Below are 18,480 nucleotides of genomic sequence, written 5' to 3' on the forward strand. Positions count from 1 at the left end.
TCTATGAACACCACGTTGACTCTGAGGGATGAAAAGGGGGGTTTGTGGGGTGCGGGTGGAGTGTGGGCTCAGGGGGACACCATGAAAGGGGGGTTATGGGGGTGAAGCCAGGCGGAGTGCGGGCTCAGGGGGGCGCCATGGGGGTACAGGTGGAGCGCGGGCGCAGGGCGACACTATGGGGGTGCAGGTGGAGCTTGGACTCTGGGGGACACCATGCAAGGGGTGGAGCGCGGGCGCAGGGTTAGGGCATGGGGGCGTGTGAGGGACTGGATGGACGAAGCGGCTGCGGGGCCTGGGCCCCGCGGGGAAGTGGACCCGGCCCTCCTTGCACTCACACGTCCCCCGGCCGCTCGCGTCCGCCCTTCTCCTCTCCCGCTCGCTGCAAGCCTGGATAAAACACGGTTAGGGCGAGCGGTGCGTCCCGCCGGCATGCCCGCACCCTCCTCGGGGGGCTCCCCGGTACCTGTAGTCCAGAATGTCCTGATCGGCGCCGCCGCCGCCCGCAGCCTCAATCCGGAGCCCGCACAGCTCCCGCACCGGGCCCAGCAGGCGCTCCGGGGAACCCGCAGCCCGGCACTCACGCCACGGGCCATGGAGGCGGCCATGACAGGCATCACGTGACTCGGCCACCGAGCATGCGCCGAGCCGCGCAGCCGAGCAGGAGGCCGTAATCACCCGAGTAGGCGCGCCGCCCTCCGCGCCTGCCGCCTAACGGGGTGCGCGGTTTATCCCCAAGAACCAGCCGGCTCTGATTTCTTTATTACTTACAAACTTTAATTCGCAAAAGTCTGTGTGGGAGGAGGAGGTGCGGGGGAAGGAGAGGTCCGCAGAGGGGACGCTGGTGGCCGAGCTGGCCAGAGGCAGGGCCCGAGGTGGGCAGGTGCCGGGCATGTCTGCAGGGAGCTGTTCTGATGCAGACAGGGGTGCGGATGGCGAGGCCCACTGGGGTGGGCACGGTGCCTAGCTCGGGGCTCCGGCTCCCAGGCAGCAGGCAGGCTGTGCCCGTGGCCACCCTGCCCAGGCCAGAGCTGGTTGGTCCCGAGTCAAGCTGCTCCTGGTGCTTGGCGTCCGAGGGGCTCTGGCCCGGGCTGGCGGGCCTGTGGCCCAGGTTTAAGGCATCAAGAGGCGAAGGGAATGGGGACTGATAAAAACCAAAAAAGGAAACCGAGTCCACTGTCAAAATTAAAAAAAGGAGGAGGCAGGGCGACAGTCTTGTTTCTCGCGGGAGGTCTGGGACCCCCAAGGCACTGGCAAGGCCCTGTACAGGAGGGACGGGCTGCAGGGTCGGGGTGGGCCCTCTCTCTTAAGGCTGCGGGATTTCAGCGTGGTGAGCGGGGGCCCAGGGCACAGGCTGACCCCCTGGTTCCCCCACACTCCCTGGGCTCCAGCCACTTGGTCGGTCAGCAGTCTCTGAGACTTCTCTACTACCGACAGGAAGAAAACTCAAAAAAAAAAGAAAAGAAAGAAAAGAAAAGAAAAGAAAAGCTAAAAACGCAACATCAGAAACCCCAAAGCGAACTGGCGCGGAGCCCGGGAGAGCAGGGCACATCTGGGCCGGGCCCCTGGGGAGTGGAGCACATCTGACACGGAGTCCTGGAGAGCAGGGCACATCTGGCGCAGAGCCCCGGGGAGCAGGGCACATCTGGTGTGGAGCCCTGGGGAGTGGGGCACATCTGGCGCAGAGCCCCGGGGAGCGGGGCACATCTGGGCCGGGCCCCTTAGAAAATCCGTTTCCGCTTCAGGTAGGAGTCTGCGTAGTGACCACCAAGGCCCTGGGAGTGCTGCCCCACGTAGCTGCCTTCCGGGCTGGGCTCGGGCGAAGGCAGCAGGTGGGCAAAACTGCGCTTCTGGCCGCCCAGCGGGGTCTGGAGAGAGAGGGCAGGGGGATCTGGGTCAGGGGAAGCCCGCCGGCCAGGCCTCCCGGGCCCTGGGCGGCCCCACCCCCCGCCCGTACCTTCAGCAGGTGGCTGTGGCTGTGGCCGTTGGGCCCCGGGCTCAGACCCAGGAGCCCTTCCCCGGAGCCCAGCGAGGAGCCGACCGCCTGGGAGAAGCAGGAGAGAAGGGGCACTGGTCAGTCCTGGGGGCTGAGGCCAGCAGCAGGAGCTCTCACGTTGGGGGTCCGGGAAGACGGACCACGCACCTTGCTGAGCTGGCTCTGCTTCAGGCCGGCCTGCAGGCCGCTGGCGAAGTAGGAGGTAGGGGAACCCGAGCAGAAGTGAGACAGGGGTCCGCCCCCACCACCGCCGCTACCCCGCTCACTGAAGCCACTGGGTGGGGGGGACATCTGCAGAGAAGGAGGGCAGCTGAGTGAGCTGGGCCATGGCAGCACCCAGCCAGGTTGCAGGGCATCCCAGGGGGCCAGGACAGCTGCTCCCAGCTCCACTTGGAGCTGCTGGAGGCTGAGCTCCACCTGGAGCAGGGTCAGGTGGCCCGGGCCCCGCCAGGGATGAAGCATCCCTGGAGGGAGCGAGCAAGCACTGAGGGCTTCCCGGGAGTGGGGACGCCCAAGGGCAGCCCGTACCTTGTGGCGGTTGGGTCTGTGGTGTCCAAAGCCCGGCTCCCGCGGGTGGGGGTAGAGACGCCGGGGTCCCACGTCCTGAATGAGAGCAGGACAAGCACTTGGGGTGGGATCCCAGCCCAGCGCACCCCAGGACTGAATCCCACCACATCTAGCTGCTGCTGGCATCGGGCCCAGAGGACAGCAGGGCAGGGAGGCTGTGTCCCGCTGGGGGGCAGAGGGGTTCTCTGGGCTCAATGAAGGCTGGCTGGCACATGCGAGCCCTGGCGGGTCAGCCGTGCGGAGCAGCCCAGGGAAGCCGGGAGCCGGGGCGTGTGAACCTTGTTTACAATGGAGCAGGTGGGGGAGGGTCTGCAGGGCACGTGGCTGCAAGCCGTGGCCTGAGCAGCACCAGACCCCTAGGCAGAGGGGTCAGACAGAAGCCCTGCAGGCAGGTACCAAGATGGCTCCACGGGGTTGACGCTCTAGGGATGGCAGGTTGAGCAGCCCTCATTGCCAAGACAGGACTAGGGTGGTTTGGAATTTGGGAGCTGTCCTGGGGAGAGGAACTAGGTGTGACCGGGCTATGCTTTCCAGTTGGACACTTGGCCTGAGGTGTGCAAGGGGCACCTGTTCCCAGGGCTCAGGGCTGGGACTCGTCCTTCAGGTTCTGGGGTTCTGGGTGGGGCCTGGGGGATGGGCTGAGGGACCTGGTCTCAGGGTTACTCACCGGGGGGCACTCAAAGTCACCGTAGCCGTCAGGAGGCCCTGGCTCGGGGGGCAGGCGGGAACTGGAGAGGGGGCTGAGCAGGCGGGACTTGAGCGGGAAGGCTTTGTTGCCCCCACCTCTGGGGGCTGGGGGGTTAGGCGGGGGGCCCTCGGGCGGGTGGGGGCCTCTGCCAGGGCCTCCCCAGCCACGGGGCTCCCTCCCCGCCAGGCTGCCGGGCGGAAGCACACTGTGCAGATTCAGGTAGGGGTTCAGGGGGATCCGGTAGTCTTTCGGGGGCTCCCCGAGCAGCGAGACCTGTGGTGGGAGGGTGCGATTGGCAAGGTGAGCCCCTGCAGGGCAGGAGGCTGGGCTGGTGCTGGGGGGAAGGCGCAGGGCCGGGCAGGGCCTTACCCCAGAGGAGGGAGGCAGAGGCCCACCACCTTTCTGCAGGCCCCTGAGGTTGCTGCTGCGGGGTCCCCCAGGGGCAGGGGGCGGCGTGAGCTGGGCTGCTGGGGGACCCAGGCCCAAGGGCTCCCGGTCACCCCCTGAGGGGCCCAGCAGGGGTGGCATCAGTGGAGGTGGTTTTCCTCGCCGGGATGGCATCTCTGGGGGCAGGGCTCCTCCTACAGAGAGAAGCTGTGTCAGCAGCCCAGTCCCCTCCCAGCCCTTCTTCAGGGTGTCTCTCACAGGCCATCTACTCCCAGCTGCCCCCACAGGGGTCACCCTCACGCAGGGCCACACAACAGGGGCTGACCACTTGTCAGGGGAGGGGAGGGCTGGGCTGATTACCTGCAGGCCCCTCCCCCAGGAGGGGGTTGGCCGGCGGCACCCCCAGAGGGGAGTCTCCCAGGATCCCCGGCTTCTAGGAACAGAGCAGTCAGCCAGGACGGGGTCAGTGCAGCCTGGGCGGCAGTCAGGTGTCACAGCACCCACACTCTGGCCCAGGGCCAGGCCTGCGCCACAACACAGGGTGGCCCCTGGTGTCTGTGACACCCGGCCCATCACCCATCTGGCCAACGATGGTGACGGATGGGTGATACAGGGAACACCTGGGGATGTCACCTAACTGCCCATGTATCCCACAGCCCACAGTCACACTGTCACCTCACAATGCCCACACCCTCCACAGGGTCACACTGTCACCTCACAGTGCCCACACCCTCCCCAGGGTCACACTGTCACCTCACAGTGCCCACACCCTCCCCAGGGTCACACTGTCACCTCACAGTGCCACTAACTCATGGTCACACTGTCACCTCACAGTGCCACTAACTCATGGTCACACTGTCACCTCACAGTGCCACTAACTCATGGTCACACTGTCACCTCACAGTGCCACTAACTCATGGTCACACTGTCACCTCACAGTGCCACTAACTCATGGTCACACTGTCACCTCACAGTGCCACTAACTCATGGTCACACTGTCACCTCACAGTGCCCACACCCTCCCCAGGGTCACACTGTCACCTCACAGTGCCCACACCCTCCCCAGGGTCACACTGTCACCTCACAGTGCCCACACCCTCCCCAGGGTCACACTGTCACCTCAGTACCTACAGCCCACCCGGGTTCAGTCACACAGGACGGGCACGGGGAAGGCCACCGTCACCCCATCTCCGTGCAGGCCCCAGCAGGCAGCCGAGGTGGTGTGCACACAGATCTCTAAATCTCCATGACTCTGTGTCTCTGGATACCAGAATATTCCAGAAAGTTCACGATAAAACAGAGGGATGTTCTCTCTAGGCAAAGGGCAAGGCCAGAGCTGCAAGCCAGGAGCCTCCTGGGGTCAGCACGGTGGCACAGCCAGCAAAGTCTACCTGTAACACCAGCATCCCATACGGGCGCCGGTTCTAATCCCGGCTGCTCCACTTCCCACCCAGCTCCCTGCCTGTGGCCTGGGAAAGCAGTGGGGGACGGCCCACAGCCTGGGGATCCTGTACCCGCATGGGAGACCCGGGAGAGGCTCCTGGCTCCTGGCTTCGGATCAGCTCAGCTCCGGCCACTGCGGCCACTTGGGGAGTGAGCCAGCGGATGGAAGATCTTTCTCTTCTCTCTGTAACTCTGCCTTTCCATAAAAATAAATCTTAAAAAATGCTCGCAGCCTTTCAAGATGTGCAGGAAGCACAGCCAGGACCCACACCCAGATACTCGAGTGGCACGCGGATGCTGTACCGGGCCTGACACGCCTTCCAGGTTTTTGCACCAAGAGCAGATCAGCATTTAATTCAATTTTGCAAACTCTTGTAAAGATGTCCTGGGTATGTCTGTGTGCAGGCTGTGTGTGTGAACATCCACCTGCACTGAGGGGAGGGGTCCCCACTCTCCTCCCAGTCATGCCCTGCCTGTGTCCGGGTCCCTTCACCCCACGTGACCGTCCAGGGAAAGGCACGGGGCTGGGGGCTGGGGGTGGTGGGCGGGCCGGGCTGTTACCTTCTGGCCCTGGTTCTGCAGGGCGAGCTGCAACAGCGCTGTGGACAGGGCAGGCCCGTTGAGCAGCGGCATGGCCGGCGGTGCGCCCAGGAGGCCTGGGGAGATGCAAGGAGGTGGGGACAGGTGCCCCAGAGGGCGGCCCCACCAGCCGCCCCCAGCCCGGCTCTCTGGCCTGCCTCTTACCCTGCTTGCCACCAGCGCTGCCCTGCAGCAGGGGGTGAAGCAGCAACTGTAGCGAGGCGGAGGGGCCCAGGCTACTGAGCAGCTGAAGCAGGTTTGGCTCGGGGAGCAGCCCCTTCCCCCGGTTGAGGGCCTGAGCGAAGGAAGGGGGACAGCTCAGCTTCCATGGACCTCCATGGTCCCTTCTCCATCTCCAGCCCGCGCGCCCACACTCACCGTGGCCTGGGCGGCGATGAGCGCAGCCAGCATGCTGCGGCCAGGCGGCCCCGGGGCGCAGAAGGACACACGCAGGTGACTGCCGCCCAGGGCCAGGCCGTCGGCCCGCTGCTGCGCCTCCTCTGCCATCTCGGCCGTCTCGTACTCCAGCACCGCGAAGCCCTTCAGCTGCCCGTCCTGGCCACACGCCAGCTGCAGGAGGAGGTGGTCTCGAGTGTTGGCAAGGGCTGCGACCCACAGGCAGCCCCCTGACAGTAACCCAGCACAGCTGCAGAGGTCGGGTGACGGTGGCCAGTGAGGAGGCTGAAGGCCTCGGCCTGGGCCTGAGCCCCCACCAGCTCACCTGACCTGCTCCTCGGCTGCGAGAGACCACACTGGACCCAGCTGACACTAAAGGGCACGCGGCCCCGGGCACACAGCGGGAACCCCAAAGAAGCAACTCAGACTGGGACCCGGACCACCACCTGACCACGGCCCTGGCTGCGGAAGCTTGCAGTGGGACTGGGGAAGGGAGAGCCTGTGGGAGCAAGGCATGCGGCATCCCGGCTGGGGTTCAAGGCCAACAGTCTCGGGGGACAGGCTGGTGGGAGGCCGTAGGACAAGGTGCAGCCAGCAGAGATCAGGGACACGGGATGGAGGGAGGGTGAGGTGGGTGGGTGGGGGTTCCTGTTCTGCAGCCCACCAACGCACAGGTAAATGGCTGCGGGCCCCAGCCTCTCACACTCTCGGCTCCTGACTTCAGTTCAGCCCAGGGCTCATGGCTGTGGCCACAGGTTGGGAAGGTCTGTCCCTCGCTCTCTGTGACCCCCTCCAATAACTCACAAACCTTCAAACAAACAGAACAGATGTGGATGGGGCCGCGAGAGCCCCGGCTGCACAGAGCGAGCCAGGCTGCTGTCACAGGGCCAGGCAGGCAGAGAGCACCCCGCTTCCACCTGCTGGTCCCATGCCTCGTCACCACGCTCATCTCAGCCACCACGCAGACAGACCCAGAGCCGTGAAAAGGCGCCCAATGCCCAGGGGGCCAAGGTTCCGACCTAGACCTGCCCACCCCCAGCCTGTTCCCTTCACCAAATATGGCCATGAGAGCCCTGGGGGGGTGCTCTTTCTTCTCAGCGCCTGATGCCCGGCAGGTGGAGGGAGGGAGGGGGCAGACAGCCACCCACAGCAAGGCCTCCATCAGGCACAGCCAGTCCTGGGGACACTCGGGGGCTCCATGGGGGCGGCAGTGCTGCCTCGCCCTGGGCAGCAGGCGGCACAGTCCCAGCAGAAGGCGCGGGTCCTACAGACGCCTGCTCCCCCACGGGGGCTCCAACACCCCACTGGATTCTCTCGCCCGCACACAGGGCTGCCACGTGCCTCTCAGGATGGAAGCGTGGCTGAGCCAGACTGCTCTCAACCTGAGGTCACCTCCCGACACGCCGCTGGGCCTGGGGACACATCTTGCAGCAGCCAACTGCTGAGCACTCACTTGGTCAGAAGGCAAACCTCCCACTCAGGCATGTGTCTCGGCTGGCTGATGGGAGCAGCCAGAGACACCGTGGCTCCGCGGGGAAAAGGTGGAGCCATCCCCATTCCGAGTTGCCCAGAGAACGCCCCATTGAGGGAGGGCTGGGCCTGGTGCCCGCACCCCAATGCCCTCCCGCTCCATCCCCACCCCAGCCCCGCTCACCTGGCAGAAGGTAGGTGTGTGGACGGCAGACAGCGCCTGGCGCAGGGCGTCCACGTCGTTGAAGCCGGGCGGCAGGTGGTCAACGCAGAGGCAGCGGGAGTGCAGCAGGGCGGGCGTCAGGTGCCCGGCGTCTGTCCAGTGCACGTAGAGCGTGCGTGAGCCCAGCGGCTTGCCCAGCAGGTCCGACTTGGCGCGGGCGGCCGAGTCCTTCTTCATGTACTCGGCAAAGCCGTAGCCCTTGGAGTGGCCGCTGCGCTTGCTGTAGACCAGGAAGCAGCGCTCCAGGCTCCCAAAGGGTCGCACCAGTTCCTCGAACTGCGCCTGCGTGAGGCTGGGGGGCAGGTTGGCCACGCACAGCAGGGCATCCGTGGGCTGCAGCTGCACCGACAGCTCGCGCTCCCGCAGGTGGCTTTGGTGGAAGGTGCGGATTGCCGCCTCCGCCTGCTGCCCGTTCAGCAAGGTCACGAAGGCTGGGGTGGGGTGCAGGGTCGGGAAGGGATGCAGGGTTAGCAGGGCCCTGTCCCCCGTGGCTTCCCAGGCCCCCACCCAGCGCGATCTCCTCCGAGGATACAGTGCCTGGGAACACTCAGCACGCGTCACTGCCGACCGGCGCCACGGCTTAGCCTGCCGCCTTCTCAGAGCCTGACCTCTCCCAGCCCTCCCTGGGGGACAGGCTCCGCTTCCCAGACCGGAACGGCTGATCTCTGCTGCAGCCTCTCGGCTACGGCCACCCTCCTTCACATGTCACATTGTCCTTGAAGCCTGCCCTCCGTGGTCTAGCCCAGCCACGTGGTTTCCACCTGTGTCCCCGACACACTGCAGGCACCAACTGGTCTGTGCTGCAAGGCTGTGTAAACGCCAAGGGTCACTCAGCTCGCACCGGAGGCTGCCCACAGCCCTCCTCCACGGACTCAACAAGCAGAGATCGCCAGCCCCAGGGAGGGCTGTGTGCTTGGCCTGGTGGCTGAGGCGTCAACAGCGGCACATGCGTCCTGCCTCAGGGAGACCCTGGAGACCACAGGCGAGGGTCTGGGTACTTGCCTCCCACGAGAGAGTTCTGGCCTGAGACCCTGGCCTCCAGCCCAGGTCCTTGCACTCACTCAGGGAAACAGCAGGTGGGAGCTGTCTGTCTGCTTCCCAAATAAATTAAAATTCATTTATTTTTTGAAGGCATTACAGAGAGAGGGATCTATCTCCTGGTTCACTCCCCCACATGGCCACAGCATCCAGTCTTGGGCCAGGTGGTTTCTTGCGGGTCTCCCAGGTGGGGTACCAGGGACCCCAAGCCCTTGGGCAGTCTTCTGCTGCTTTCCCGGGTGGGCCACAGGGACTGGATAAGAAGCAGAACAGCCAGGACTCGAACCGGCGCCCTCATGGGATGCTGGCGTGCAGGAAGCTGCTTAACCTGTTGTGCCACAACCCAGGCCCATCCAACCCGCCTTGGGCCTTGGGTTATGCCACCAAGAATACACTGCATTGACATTTGTATCCAGTGACTTAAAAACTGCCACAGGACACTACACTCGGAGCCTTGCAGGCATTTGCATGGTCCAGACGTGAGCAGGTGCAGTGACTGTCAAGGCCACGGTCCACTCAAGGGGAAGAGAATGGAGCCCCAGGAAGGGTGAGGCTGCTCCACTCACTGTGGCCTTGGAGAGGATGCCCAGGGCTAGCTACTCTCCTGGCCGGGAAGGTCAGGCTGCAAGGGGACCGGCCCCTATCATCTGGGCCTTCCCACCCGTGACACAGCATGCAAGTGGACGCCCTGGAAGGGCTTGCAGCCGGCACGGGCCTGGCATGGCGGGCAGAGATGTCCACTGAGGGCCTCTTGGCGGGAGGGGAGGCCAAGAACTGAGCTGGCTCTCACAGAGCTGACCATTCGGTGCAGGGGGCACACGGGGGAGTGGGCACCGGCACCCCCAGTGGTCAGGGTTGTGGTGGAGGCCGACTAGCCCCTCTGAGGGAGCAGGGCCCGGATGGCGAGGCTGGGCATGCAGTGGGAGTCTGGCGAGCAGTTGGCACTGCTCATTCCAGTGGGCTTGGGAGGGAAGCCATCAAGCTGGCCTCAAGACAGGCACTGGTGATGAGGCACAGATTGGGGCCACCTGTGGCTCTGGCGTGGGGTGTCACGTGGGGCCCAGGAGGGGGCAGGACCTGAACCCCAGCCTGCCCCGCCCCAACCAACCTGTGCCTTTGTATTTGTCCACGAAACAGTACTTGAGCTCATAGTCGCTGAGGAGGTCGTGCACTTCCTGTGGGGACACAAGTGGAGGGTCAGGGGTCATGCAGAGCCCCGCCCCCAGCTTCAGGGTGCGCACAGGCACCTCCCCACTACAAAGGCTTTTAACCCAGACACCTGACTGCAAAAAAAAGTCTACCCCATGGCCCCAGGCTGCCCGTCATTTCCATGCATACCTGCCCCCAGGCCTGGAACCACCCACCTGTCACCTCCCCCCTCACTTCCACTGGGCCCCAGGATGCCCACCATCACCTCCCCCACCCCTGCCCCAGGCCCCAGGCTGCCCACCATCACCTCCCCCACCTCTGCCCCAGGCCCCAGGCTGCCCACCATCACCTCCCCCACTCCTGCCCCAGGACGCCCACCATCACCTCCCCCACTCCTGCCCCAGGCCCCAGGATGCCCACCATCACCACCCCCACTCCTGCCCCAGGCTGCCCACCATCACCTCCCCCACTCCTGCCCCCAGGATGCCTACCATCACCTCCCTCACTCCTGCCCCAGGCTCCAGGCCGCCCACCATCACCTCCCCCAAGCTTGCCCCTGCCCCCAGGCTGCCCACCATCACCACCCCCACTCCTGCCCCAGGCCCCAGGCAGCCCACCATCACCTCCCCAACGCTTGCCCCTGCCCCAGGCCCCAGAGCATCCCCAGCTGCTCAGAAAGGATGTTTTTGGGAAAGACATCTATCTAACCTGCCTGCCAGCCCTACTGCATCCATCCGCACTCTCCGGTGACCCACTGTTGCTCCTATGTCCCGCACAGGTGGGGAGGGCGCGCGCTCAGCACCCCGCCAGGACCACTCCCATTGATGATCCCACAGGGTGCAGCCTCCCACACCCTCCTACACCCTGTGCGCGCCCGCCTGCACCCCTCCAGCTGAGAGACCCCCGGACGCCAGCAGAGTGCGCTTGGGGCATCTGCCCATCGTGTGTCCCCCCAGCATGCTCCTCCCAGCCCTGGCCCCTCGTCACGGGCCCGCGTGTGGGCAGGCATGCAGAGGTGCTGACCGCGGCCGCCGCGGGCCACGGGGCGGCACGGTGTGTGTTTTCCCGGGTCCAAAGAGCGCCCAGGGAATGGCATCTAGGCAGGAAGACCAGCCGAGGGTCGGGGGCTCTAGCAGAGGACGTGGCCAGGCTGGGTGGGTCGCGGACGGGGTGCAGGGACGGGGATGGGGTGCAGGGACGGGGATGGGGTGCAGAGTGTGCGGTGCGGGGACGGGATGTGGGGTGCGCAGTGTGGGGTGCGGGGGACGGAGTGCGGAGTGTGGGGTGCGGGGACGGGGTGCGGAGTGTGGGGTGCGGGGGACGGGGTGCGGAGTGTGGGGTGCGGGGGACGGGGTGCAGGGCACGGGGTGCGGAGTGTGGGGTGCGGGGACGGGGTGCGGAGTGTGGGGTGCGGGGACGGGGTGCGGAGTGTGGGGTGCAGGGGACGGGGTGCAGGGCACGGGGTGCGGAGTGTGGGGCGCGGGGGACGGGGTGCGGAGTTGGGGTGCGGAGTTGGGATGCGGGGACGGGGTGCGGAGTGTGCGGTGCGGGAACGGGGTGCGGAGTGTGCGGTGCGGGGTGCGGGGCAGCCGAGGCCGGACCGGCCGCACTCACCGCACCCCAAGCCCCATGGTCAGCCGCCCCCCACCCTGCATCCTCTTGGTCTCGCCCAAGCGGCCTGCGGTCGCCCCGGCAACGCCCCCACGCAGGCGCACTGCTCGCCGTCTCCCCCTCCGCCCGTCACCTGGTTGGTCACGTCCCCCGGGAGGCCCCGGATCAGTATCTTGCGGCGGTTGCGGAACTGGCGCTCGGTGTGCTCCAGGCGCCTCTGGATCTCGTCGGGCTCCAGCGGCGGCAGCTCCCGCTCGGGGGCCCGGCGCTCCGCGGCCTCCCCGCCGTCCCCCTCGGCTCGGGCGTCCGGGCTCAGCGCGGGCCGGTGAGTAACGGACACGTCGGCCGCCATCTTGGGGAACCCGGCGCCTTCTGGGACCAGCGAGCCGAGGCGGAGCGGCCTAGAGCGGCAACGCGGGCCCGCCGGCCGATTGGCGCAGCGCGGCCCCGCCCCCGGCCCGGTCCCTGTGCTCATTGGCTGCGGGCCCGCCCCGCCCCTCCGCCTCGCCGAGGGTCAGGTGGCCCGCACAGACCCCGCCTCCTGCCCCGCCCACTCCCACTCGGGACCCGCGCATGCGCAGGGCGGGGTCCGAGCTGCAGGAAGGCGCCCAGTTAGAAAAACATGGAAAAACCAGTCGCCGGGTTCCCGACTGGAGTTAGGAAGTTTTATTGGGACGGCACCCGGGGGGTCTTCAGGGAGGCCTCAGGGCCCTGCCTCCGACTTAGCTCCAGAGTCCTCGGTGGTCCTGGCAGCTCAAGGCGCCTGCACTTCTGCCGAGGCTTCCTCGGGCTGCAGGGGCTCGGGGGGCTGCAGGGGCTCGGGGGGCTGCAGGGGCTCGGGGGGCTGCAGGGGCTCCTGGGGCTGCAGGGGCTCGGGGGGCTGCAGGGGCTCCTGGGGCTGCAGGGGCAACCAGGGCTGCCGGGGCCAGGGCCGCTGCACCTCATAGCGGCCGCTCCGTTTCTGCACCCCGAAGACACACAGGGAGGCCGCCAGGATAGTGAGCAGGCCGAGGGTCACCAGCACGCTCATGATGATGATGATGTTTGCCGAGTTCAGACCTGTGTGTGTGTGCAAGCGTGTAGCGTGGGTGGCTCCTCCTGGGCGCTTGGCCGGACGCAGCACACCCCAGCCTTCCCTTGTCCTCCCGGGGCGCCAGGCTCACCCTGCACATCCATCACCACGACCAGCGTGTGCATGCCCCGCGGGCTGACCGCCTGGCACTGATAGGTGCCACTGTGGTTTAGCCTGACGAGGAACGGGGTGCCCACGGGCACCTGGCGCCTGGAGTGTTCCTGCAGACACTGCAGCTGAGGGACCGGGTTGCCCCGAGCCTGGCAAGGCAGGACATGCATCGTCCTCTCCTTCCACACCAGGTGCTGCGGACATGTGGCTCGGTCAATCCTGGGGCCATCTGGTGGGGAGGACAGGTGGTCAGACCCCCAACACACACGCCCCTGCCCCCAGAGGGCATGCAGAGTGCATCTGGAGGGGACACAGGTGGTCAGGCCCCAGCACACACACCCCTGTCCCCAGAGGGCATGCAGAGTGCATCTGGAGGGGGCACAGGTGGTCAGGCCCCGGCACACACACCCCTGCCCCCAGAGGGCATGCAGAGTGCATCTGGTCTGGAGGACAGGTGGTCAGGCCCCGGCACACACACCCCCCTGCCCCCAGAGGGCATGCAGAGTGCCTGGCCAGACGCACACAGGACACGCAGCCGGACGCTGCTGTTGCGGTACAGGAGGACCCCGTCCACCTCGAGGCTGGCGTGACACCAGAAGTCACGCCCGTCGTCGCGGTCAGTGGCATTGAGCTCGAGGTGCACGGGCTGCCCCGGGGCCTCGGCAGGAACCCCTTCCAGCAGGAGGTGGACTCGAGCCCCCGCGCTGCAGGTCACGGTCACCACGGAGCCCTCGGTGGCGTTGGACTCGCTCAGGTTCAGGACCGGCCCCAGGAAGCCTGCGGACGGGCGTCGTGCTGGAGCGTGCAGACCACAGGGCCCAGTGGTCACCTGGCGCCGCCCCGCTCTGGCAAGGCCCCGCCCCGTGTGGGCCCAGGCCCCGCCCCCGCCCCGCCGGCCCCGCCCCCTTACTGAACACCGTCAGCTCCAGCCGGGCCTGGCGGCTCTGGCCCCCCAGGGTCACGATGCAGGCCAGCTGCAGGGCGCCCTCCGGAACCGAGCGCACCGTGCCCGTGGCCTGGGCGGACAGCACGTCCCCTTCCGTGGTCACGTGAGGACTCAGCGCGCGGTCGCCCAGCTGCAGGTGGATCTGGGCCTCCTCGGCCGGGAACACCCCAGGCAGGGTGCAGACCACCGGGACCGAGGTTCCCGCCTCCCAGAGCCGGCTGGCCTGGAGGGTCGGGGGAGTCTCGGGCAGGACTGGGGCGGGTGGGGGAGAAGGGGCTCAGGGGGCGGCTGTGCTCCAGGGGCCGCACCGCCCCCCACCCCAGTCTGCACAGAGGGACTGCCTTCACCCAGGCCCCTCCCCAGGAACGCCCGGGATCTTGGGGTCACCCCCACCCGGTGGCCCAGGGTGCGGTTTAGAGCAAGGTGCCCCTGCTTCACTCAGGCCAGTGTAGCTGCTTTTCTCACCGAAAGTTCGCAGCTGCCTGGGCTCCGAGGCGTTCCTGAACATCCCCACGCCCTGCGGCTGCAGGTCCAGCTCTGTGACGCACGTGAAGTTGGCACCGTGGTCCTCTCTGCCCGCCTGCACGGTGGCCATGACCTCCGCGGGCTCCCCCAGGGGCGCTGGCTGCCGCCTCAGCTCCTCCTGCCCGCGCAGCAGCACCACCGAGAGCCGCGCCCGGGGCTCCCCACCCTGCACCCGGCAGCTCAGAGTGAAGTCCTCTCCCACGGGCTGCCAGGCGGGCAGCGGTGCCAGCTCCACGCGCTGTGGGAGCCCTGGGGTGGCAGGGAGTGGAGAGGTTATTTAGGCAGCGTGGAGTACCGGGCAGCAGACCCAGGGCTTGGCCCCGACAAAGGCCTGGGGTGGGCATCAGAGCCCTTGGCCCTGCCCCAGTCCCGTGGGGCAAAGCCTGGTAGACGTGCCCGACCCTCGCTGACGCAGGCGTCCTCAGTCCTCAGCCAGCTCCGCAGTGCTGGTCCCCCCCCCCCCCCCCGTGACACACACTGACCACGCTTCTGTCCCAGCAGGACTGCTGGACTGAGTCCAAATCCAGTTACCCTCATCCCTACCTTCTCTCTCTCATTATCTATTATTTTTTATTTTACCTGCAAAGGTCATGGAGAGAGAGAGAGGCAGAAAGAGAGCCTGAGGTCTTCCCCCGTTGGTCGCTTCCCAGGGGCCGCAATGGCCAGGGCCCGGTGCGGCCAGAGCCCAGAGGTCACGTCTTTATCTCTGGCCACCATCGCCTGTCTGAGTGGCTGGTTCAAGGCCCGGCTGCTCCCCTTGCAGTGCAGCGCCCTGCCCGTGCACCTGGGAGGGCAGCGGAGGGGGCGGTCCAGGGCCCCCCACATCCCTGGCCTCGGGCCCCCCATGTCCCTGGCCTCGGCTGTGGGAGACCCCATGGAGTTGCTGCCTCCTGGTTGCAAGCCTGGTCCAGCTCTGCTCATTGTTGCCATTCGGGGAGGGAACCAGTGGATAGAAAAGCTCCATCTCTCTCTCCGTAGCGGTCCTCCAGATACATTTATGTTTAAAAGTTGAATATACATTAAATGGGCCAACTTTATAGCCGCTGTCCCAGCACACATAGGATACTTCTTCCTGTCTGTCTGTCCTTCAGTCAAGTTCTGGGTCACAGCCCTGGTCCACTCCCCGCCACGCAGCCCGCCCACCCTCTCCCCAGCTGTTCCTCCCCTCTCCTGCCCCCCACCGGGACCCCAGAGCCACTTCCACCCAAGCCCCGCGCAAGCGTGGACTCACGGTACACTGTGACTCTGGAGGTGCTGGTCATCTGAGAGCCGTTGCAGAACCCGGAACAGAAGATGAGGTTGTTGCTGGTGACCTTGTCCAGCCAGAAGGCCGTCCAGCCGGGGCCCTGGCCAGCCTGCCGCTTGGAGAAGGACGTCTCCAGGGTGATGTGGCTGGCATTGGGGCAGTTGGTGGTGCAGTTGACCAGGACGGACCCACCGGCGGCCAGCACCAGCTCTTGGGGCTGCGCCTGCAGCATGAAGCCCTGCCCCAGGGTACCTGCAGGACCACGGCAGGCCATAGCCAACATCAGCAAGCCTGCCCCCTGCCATCCCGTAACCCAGGGTATGGGGGACAGAGAAATGGGATGAGTCCAACTGTGGGAGAGAATCCAGGATGGCTTCCTGGAGGAGGGGCCAGATTTGAAGTCAAAAAGAGTGGTGCTGGCCGGAAGAGGCACGTATCCAGTGGTCAGGGGGCCTGATGGGGCCAGGACGAGCCAGGGCCGGGAAGTGTGGCTATGGGGCAGGTGCTTGTTCCCTGGCTGCCCACATGGGAGACCCAGATGGAGCTCCTGGCTCCCGGCCTGTCTGGCCCAGCACTGGCCATTGTGGCCATTTGGGGAGTGAGCCAGTGGATGGAAGATCTCTCTCTCTCTCTCTGCCTTTCAAATACATACGTAAGTCTGTTTTCTAAAAAATACGAAGGCTGGGCCAAGGAGCCATCCTGAGGATGCCCACCTCCTCCGGGGAGCCCCATCGGTTCACGGAAGGCTTCGCAGAGGCCAGGCCATCTTCGCAGAGGCCAGGGGGGAAGCTGGCATCCTCTGAGCCCGCAGCCACCACTTCTCGCTTCCTCCTCGCCACTCCCTGCCCCAGCCCTCACCCCCTTGACCCCAAGCAGCCTCACCTGGGGGCAACAGACAGCAGAGAAGCAGCAGCGTCCAGCAGGCCCGGCCAGGCAGCTGCATGGAGGGCGCCATGGGGAACGCACGGTCAGGGTGTGCCCCGGGGCAGAGGGAGGCGCTGCTGGCGGCGGTGGCTGTGGCTGTGGTGGCTGCGGCGGAAGCCAGCAGTGCTGCCAGATCTAGTGAGGCTTGCAAAATTCTGACGGTGGCACCTTCCCCAGTCCCGGAAGGTGATGGAGAGGAAGGGTCAGAATGGGGAAGAGGGGCGCCCGGGTGGGGCCTGGCCGTGTGGGAGGGGGCGGGGGGGGGAGGGTGCACTCCATGCAGGCCTCAGTGTCACCGTGAGCCCTGGGGAGGTTTGAACAGCCACTTCCTCTGTGTTGTCAGCACCGGGAAGCCCTTGTGTGCTGGGAGCAGGGAGGAAGGTGAAACACCTGGTCTTCCGGCAGGGGAGGGGAGTTCCGTCCCCGAGGCTTCAAGAAGAGACTGCAAAGCAGCTTCAGAGCTTGAACTTTTATTGGAAAGGTAGAAGACACAAATTCACACAGATCTTCCCAGCAGCTGAGTCAGTCCCCCAGTGCCCGCCAGGGCTGGCCTGGGCAGAAGCCGGAAGGCCTGCATTGGAACTCCAGCCCAGATCTCCCAGGCAGGTGGCAGCCACCTGAGGACTCGGCCGCTGGCCGCTGCATCCCGGGGTGTGCGTGGGCAGGAAGCTGGATCTAAAGTGGAGCTGAGATTGGAACTCATGAGAAGCACAGCAGCCCGGCTTCCCGGTAGTCAGGCACTTTCTATGCCATGCTTCCAAGCCATGCCTACCTTGAAAACTTCTCAGAAAAAGCAGTGTTCCCTGCCCCCAGGGGTCTGGGCTGCTCTAGGGCCCCGCAGGAAGGCATACGCCTCCCGTGAGAGCACCCAGCCGCCCACAACGGACACTCCCCTAAAAAGCGAAACTGGACCAAGACGGTTGGCAGTCGGCAGTATTGTTGTGGCACCTGTTGCCACAAGATGGCGTCAGCGTGGTGACCCTGTAGGGGTGACAAATGGCAGGAGTGGGGGAGAGGAAGCTGGAGAATACCGGGAATCGGAGAGCGCCCCAGGGCTGCTGTCACGCAGCAGGGAGATAAGCCGGTTCAAATCCAGGCTGCTCCACTTCCGGTCCTGCTCCCAGCTGATGCCCCTGGCAAAGCAGTGGAGGATGGCGCTAGTGCTTGGGCGCCTGCACCCATATGGGAGAAACAAGCTCCTGGCTCCTGGCTACAGACTAGCCCAGCTCCAGCTGTTGCAGCTATTTGGGGAGTAAACCTCTGGATGGAAAATTTCTTTCCCTGTTACTGTTTCAAATAAATCAATGAGCAATTCTTAAAAAGAAATTGCCCTGGACTAAAGCCAAATGTGGACAGGTTTGGATTTGTTAACATTCATTCATTTTTATTGCAAAGTCAGATAGAGAAGAGGAAAGACAGAGAGGAAGATCTTCCATCCACTGGTTCACTCCCCAAGCGGCTGCAATGTTCAGAGCTGAGCCGATCCAAAGCCAGGAGCCAGGAGCTTCCTCCGGGTCTCCCACGCGGGTGCTGGTCCCAAGGCTTTGGGCCGTCCTCCACTGCTTTCCCAGGCCACAGGCAGGGAGCTGGATGGGAAGTGGGGCAGCCGGGATTAGAACTGGTGCCCAACAGGATCCTGCGCTGCAGGTGGAGGATCAGTCAATTGAGCCATGGCACTGACCCGTGTTTTCATCTAGTTTTCACAGAGGTAGAAGTGGAGAGGGCTCCTGCCTGCTGGATTACTCCCAAATTCCTACAGTGTCCTGGCTCTCACAGTCAGACTCAACCTGTGGCCCAGGAGGCTGAGGTGTCACTCACCTGAGCCGTGCGTCCCACGTGGGCATGTTGGCCTCAGCCCCAGCTGCTCCGCTTCCCACTCAGCTCCCTGCCCAGCTGCAGCAGCAGGTGCCCCAAATGCTGGGGAGCTGGGACGGAGTTCCAGGCTCCCGGCTTCCGCCCGGCCCGGCCCCGGCGCTTGCGCCCATCCAGGGAGCGAAGCAGCAGATGGGAGATGTCTCTCTCCTCTCTGTGTAACTGCCTTTCAAGTACATCACACTTTTTTTTTTAAGAAAGAGGTAACACCAGAATTAAAAATATAAAAAGTTTATTGAA

The 18,480-nt window shown here is 65.4% G+C and overlaps 2 protein-coding genes across 6 annotated transcripts; both read right to left on the minus strand.

Moving 5' to 3' along the window:
* Positions 1 to 1,203: 1,203 nt before the first annotated feature.
* On the minus strand, positions 1,204 to 11,934 carry RAVER1 (ribonucleoprotein, PTB binding 1). Of its 3 annotated transcripts, none has more exons than XM_040986277.1 (14): positions 11,678 to 11,934; positions 9,893 to 9,959; positions 7,708 to 8,177; positions 6,036 to 6,227; positions 5,823 to 5,952; positions 5,640 to 5,734; positions 3,996 to 4,068; positions 3,618 to 3,829; positions 3,416 to 3,521; positions 3,228 to 3,343; positions 2,522 to 2,596; positions 2,141 to 2,284; positions 1,955 to 2,041; positions 1,204 to 1,865 (listed from the first exon to the last, which is right to left on the minus strand). In XM_040986277.1, the coding sequence occupies exons 1-14, from the start codon at positions 11,894 to 11,896 to the stop codon at positions 1,719 to 1,721; spliced, it is 2,133 nt and encodes a 710-aa protein (XP_040842211.1). In that variant the 5' UTR covers positions 11,897 to 11,934; the 3' UTR covers positions 1,204 to 1,718. The 3 variants fall into 3 exon arrangements, with proteins under 3 accessions (XP_040842211.1, XP_040842210.1, XP_040842209.1); XM_040986276.1 differs by having other exon boundaries at positions 1,204 to 1,532; positions 1,688 to 1,865; positions 3,228 to 3,521; XM_040986275.1 differs by having other exon boundaries at positions 3,228 to 3,521.
* A 248-nt stretch (positions 11,935 to 12,182) lies between these two features.
* On the minus strand, positions 12,183 to 16,647 carry ICAM3 (intercellular adhesion molecule 3). 3 transcript variants are annotated; one of them, XM_040986279.1, is made up of 8 exons: positions 16,327 to 16,384; positions 16,158 to 16,210; positions 15,430 to 15,696; positions 14,139 to 14,447; positions 13,638 to 13,925; positions 13,250 to 13,504; positions 12,708 to 12,956; positions 12,183 to 12,603 (listed from the first exon to the last, which is right to left on the minus strand). In XM_040986279.1, exons 2-8 carry the CDS (start codon positions 16,174 to 16,176, stop codon positions 12,299 to 12,301), a joined length of 1,692 nt encoding a protein of 563 aa, XP_040842213.1. In that variant the 5' UTR covers positions 16,177 to 16,210; positions 16,327 to 16,384; the 3' UTR covers positions 12,183 to 12,298. The 3 variants fall into 3 exon arrangements, with proteins under 3 accessions (XP_040842213.1, XP_040842212.1, XP_040842214.1); XM_040986278.1 differs by lacking the exon at positions 16,158 to 16,210 and having other exon boundaries at positions 16,327 to 16,639; XM_040986280.1 differs by lacking the exons at positions 13,638 to 13,925; positions 16,158 to 16,210 and having other exon boundaries at positions 16,327 to 16,647.
* Between the last annotated feature and the right edge of the window lie 1,833 nt (positions 16,648 to 18,480).

This window comes from Ochotona curzoniae, unplaced genomic scaffold, assembly GCF_017591425.1.
Source record: "Ochotona curzoniae isolate NIBS_2020 unplaced genomic scaffold, NIBS_Ocur_1.0 contig_4502, whole genome shotgun sequence".
Classification (NCBI taxonomy): domain Eukaryota; kingdom Metazoa; phylum Chordata; class Mammalia; order Lagomorpha; family Ochotonidae; genus Ochotona; species Ochotona curzoniae.

What these genes read in the sequence shown, in the direction of transcription:
- RAVER1 (XM_040986276.1), bottom strand. Translation starts at nt 11,896, where the DNA reads ATGGCGGCCGACGTGTCCGTTACTCACCGGCCCGCGCTGAGCCCGGAC. An exon ending in CGGGGGACGTGACCAACCAG is followed by an intron (nt 9,960 to 11,677) that starts GTGACGGGCGGA and finishes GTGTCCCCACAG; the next exon opens with GAAGTGCACGACCTCCTCAG. An exon ending in GCCACAGCCACCTGCTGAAG is followed by an intron (nt 1,866 to 1,954) that starts GTACGGGCGGGG and finishes CTCTCTCTCCAG; the next exon opens with ACCCCGCTGGGCGGCCAGAA.
- ICAM3 (XM_040986278.1), bottom strand. Translation starts at nt 16,399, where the DNA reads ATGGCGCCCTCCATGCAGCTGCCTGGCCGGGCCTGCTGGACGCTGCTG. An exon ending in CTGCTGTCTGTTGCCCCCAG is followed by an intron (nt 15,697 to 16,326) that starts GTGAGGCTGCTT and finishes GTGGTCCTGCAG; the next exon opens with GTACCCTGGGGCAGGGCTTC. An exon ending in CAGGCAGCTGCGAACTTTCG is followed by an intron (nt 13,926 to 14,138) that starts GTGAGAAAAGCA and finishes CACCCGCCCCAG; the next exon opens with TCCTGCCCGAGACTCCCCCG.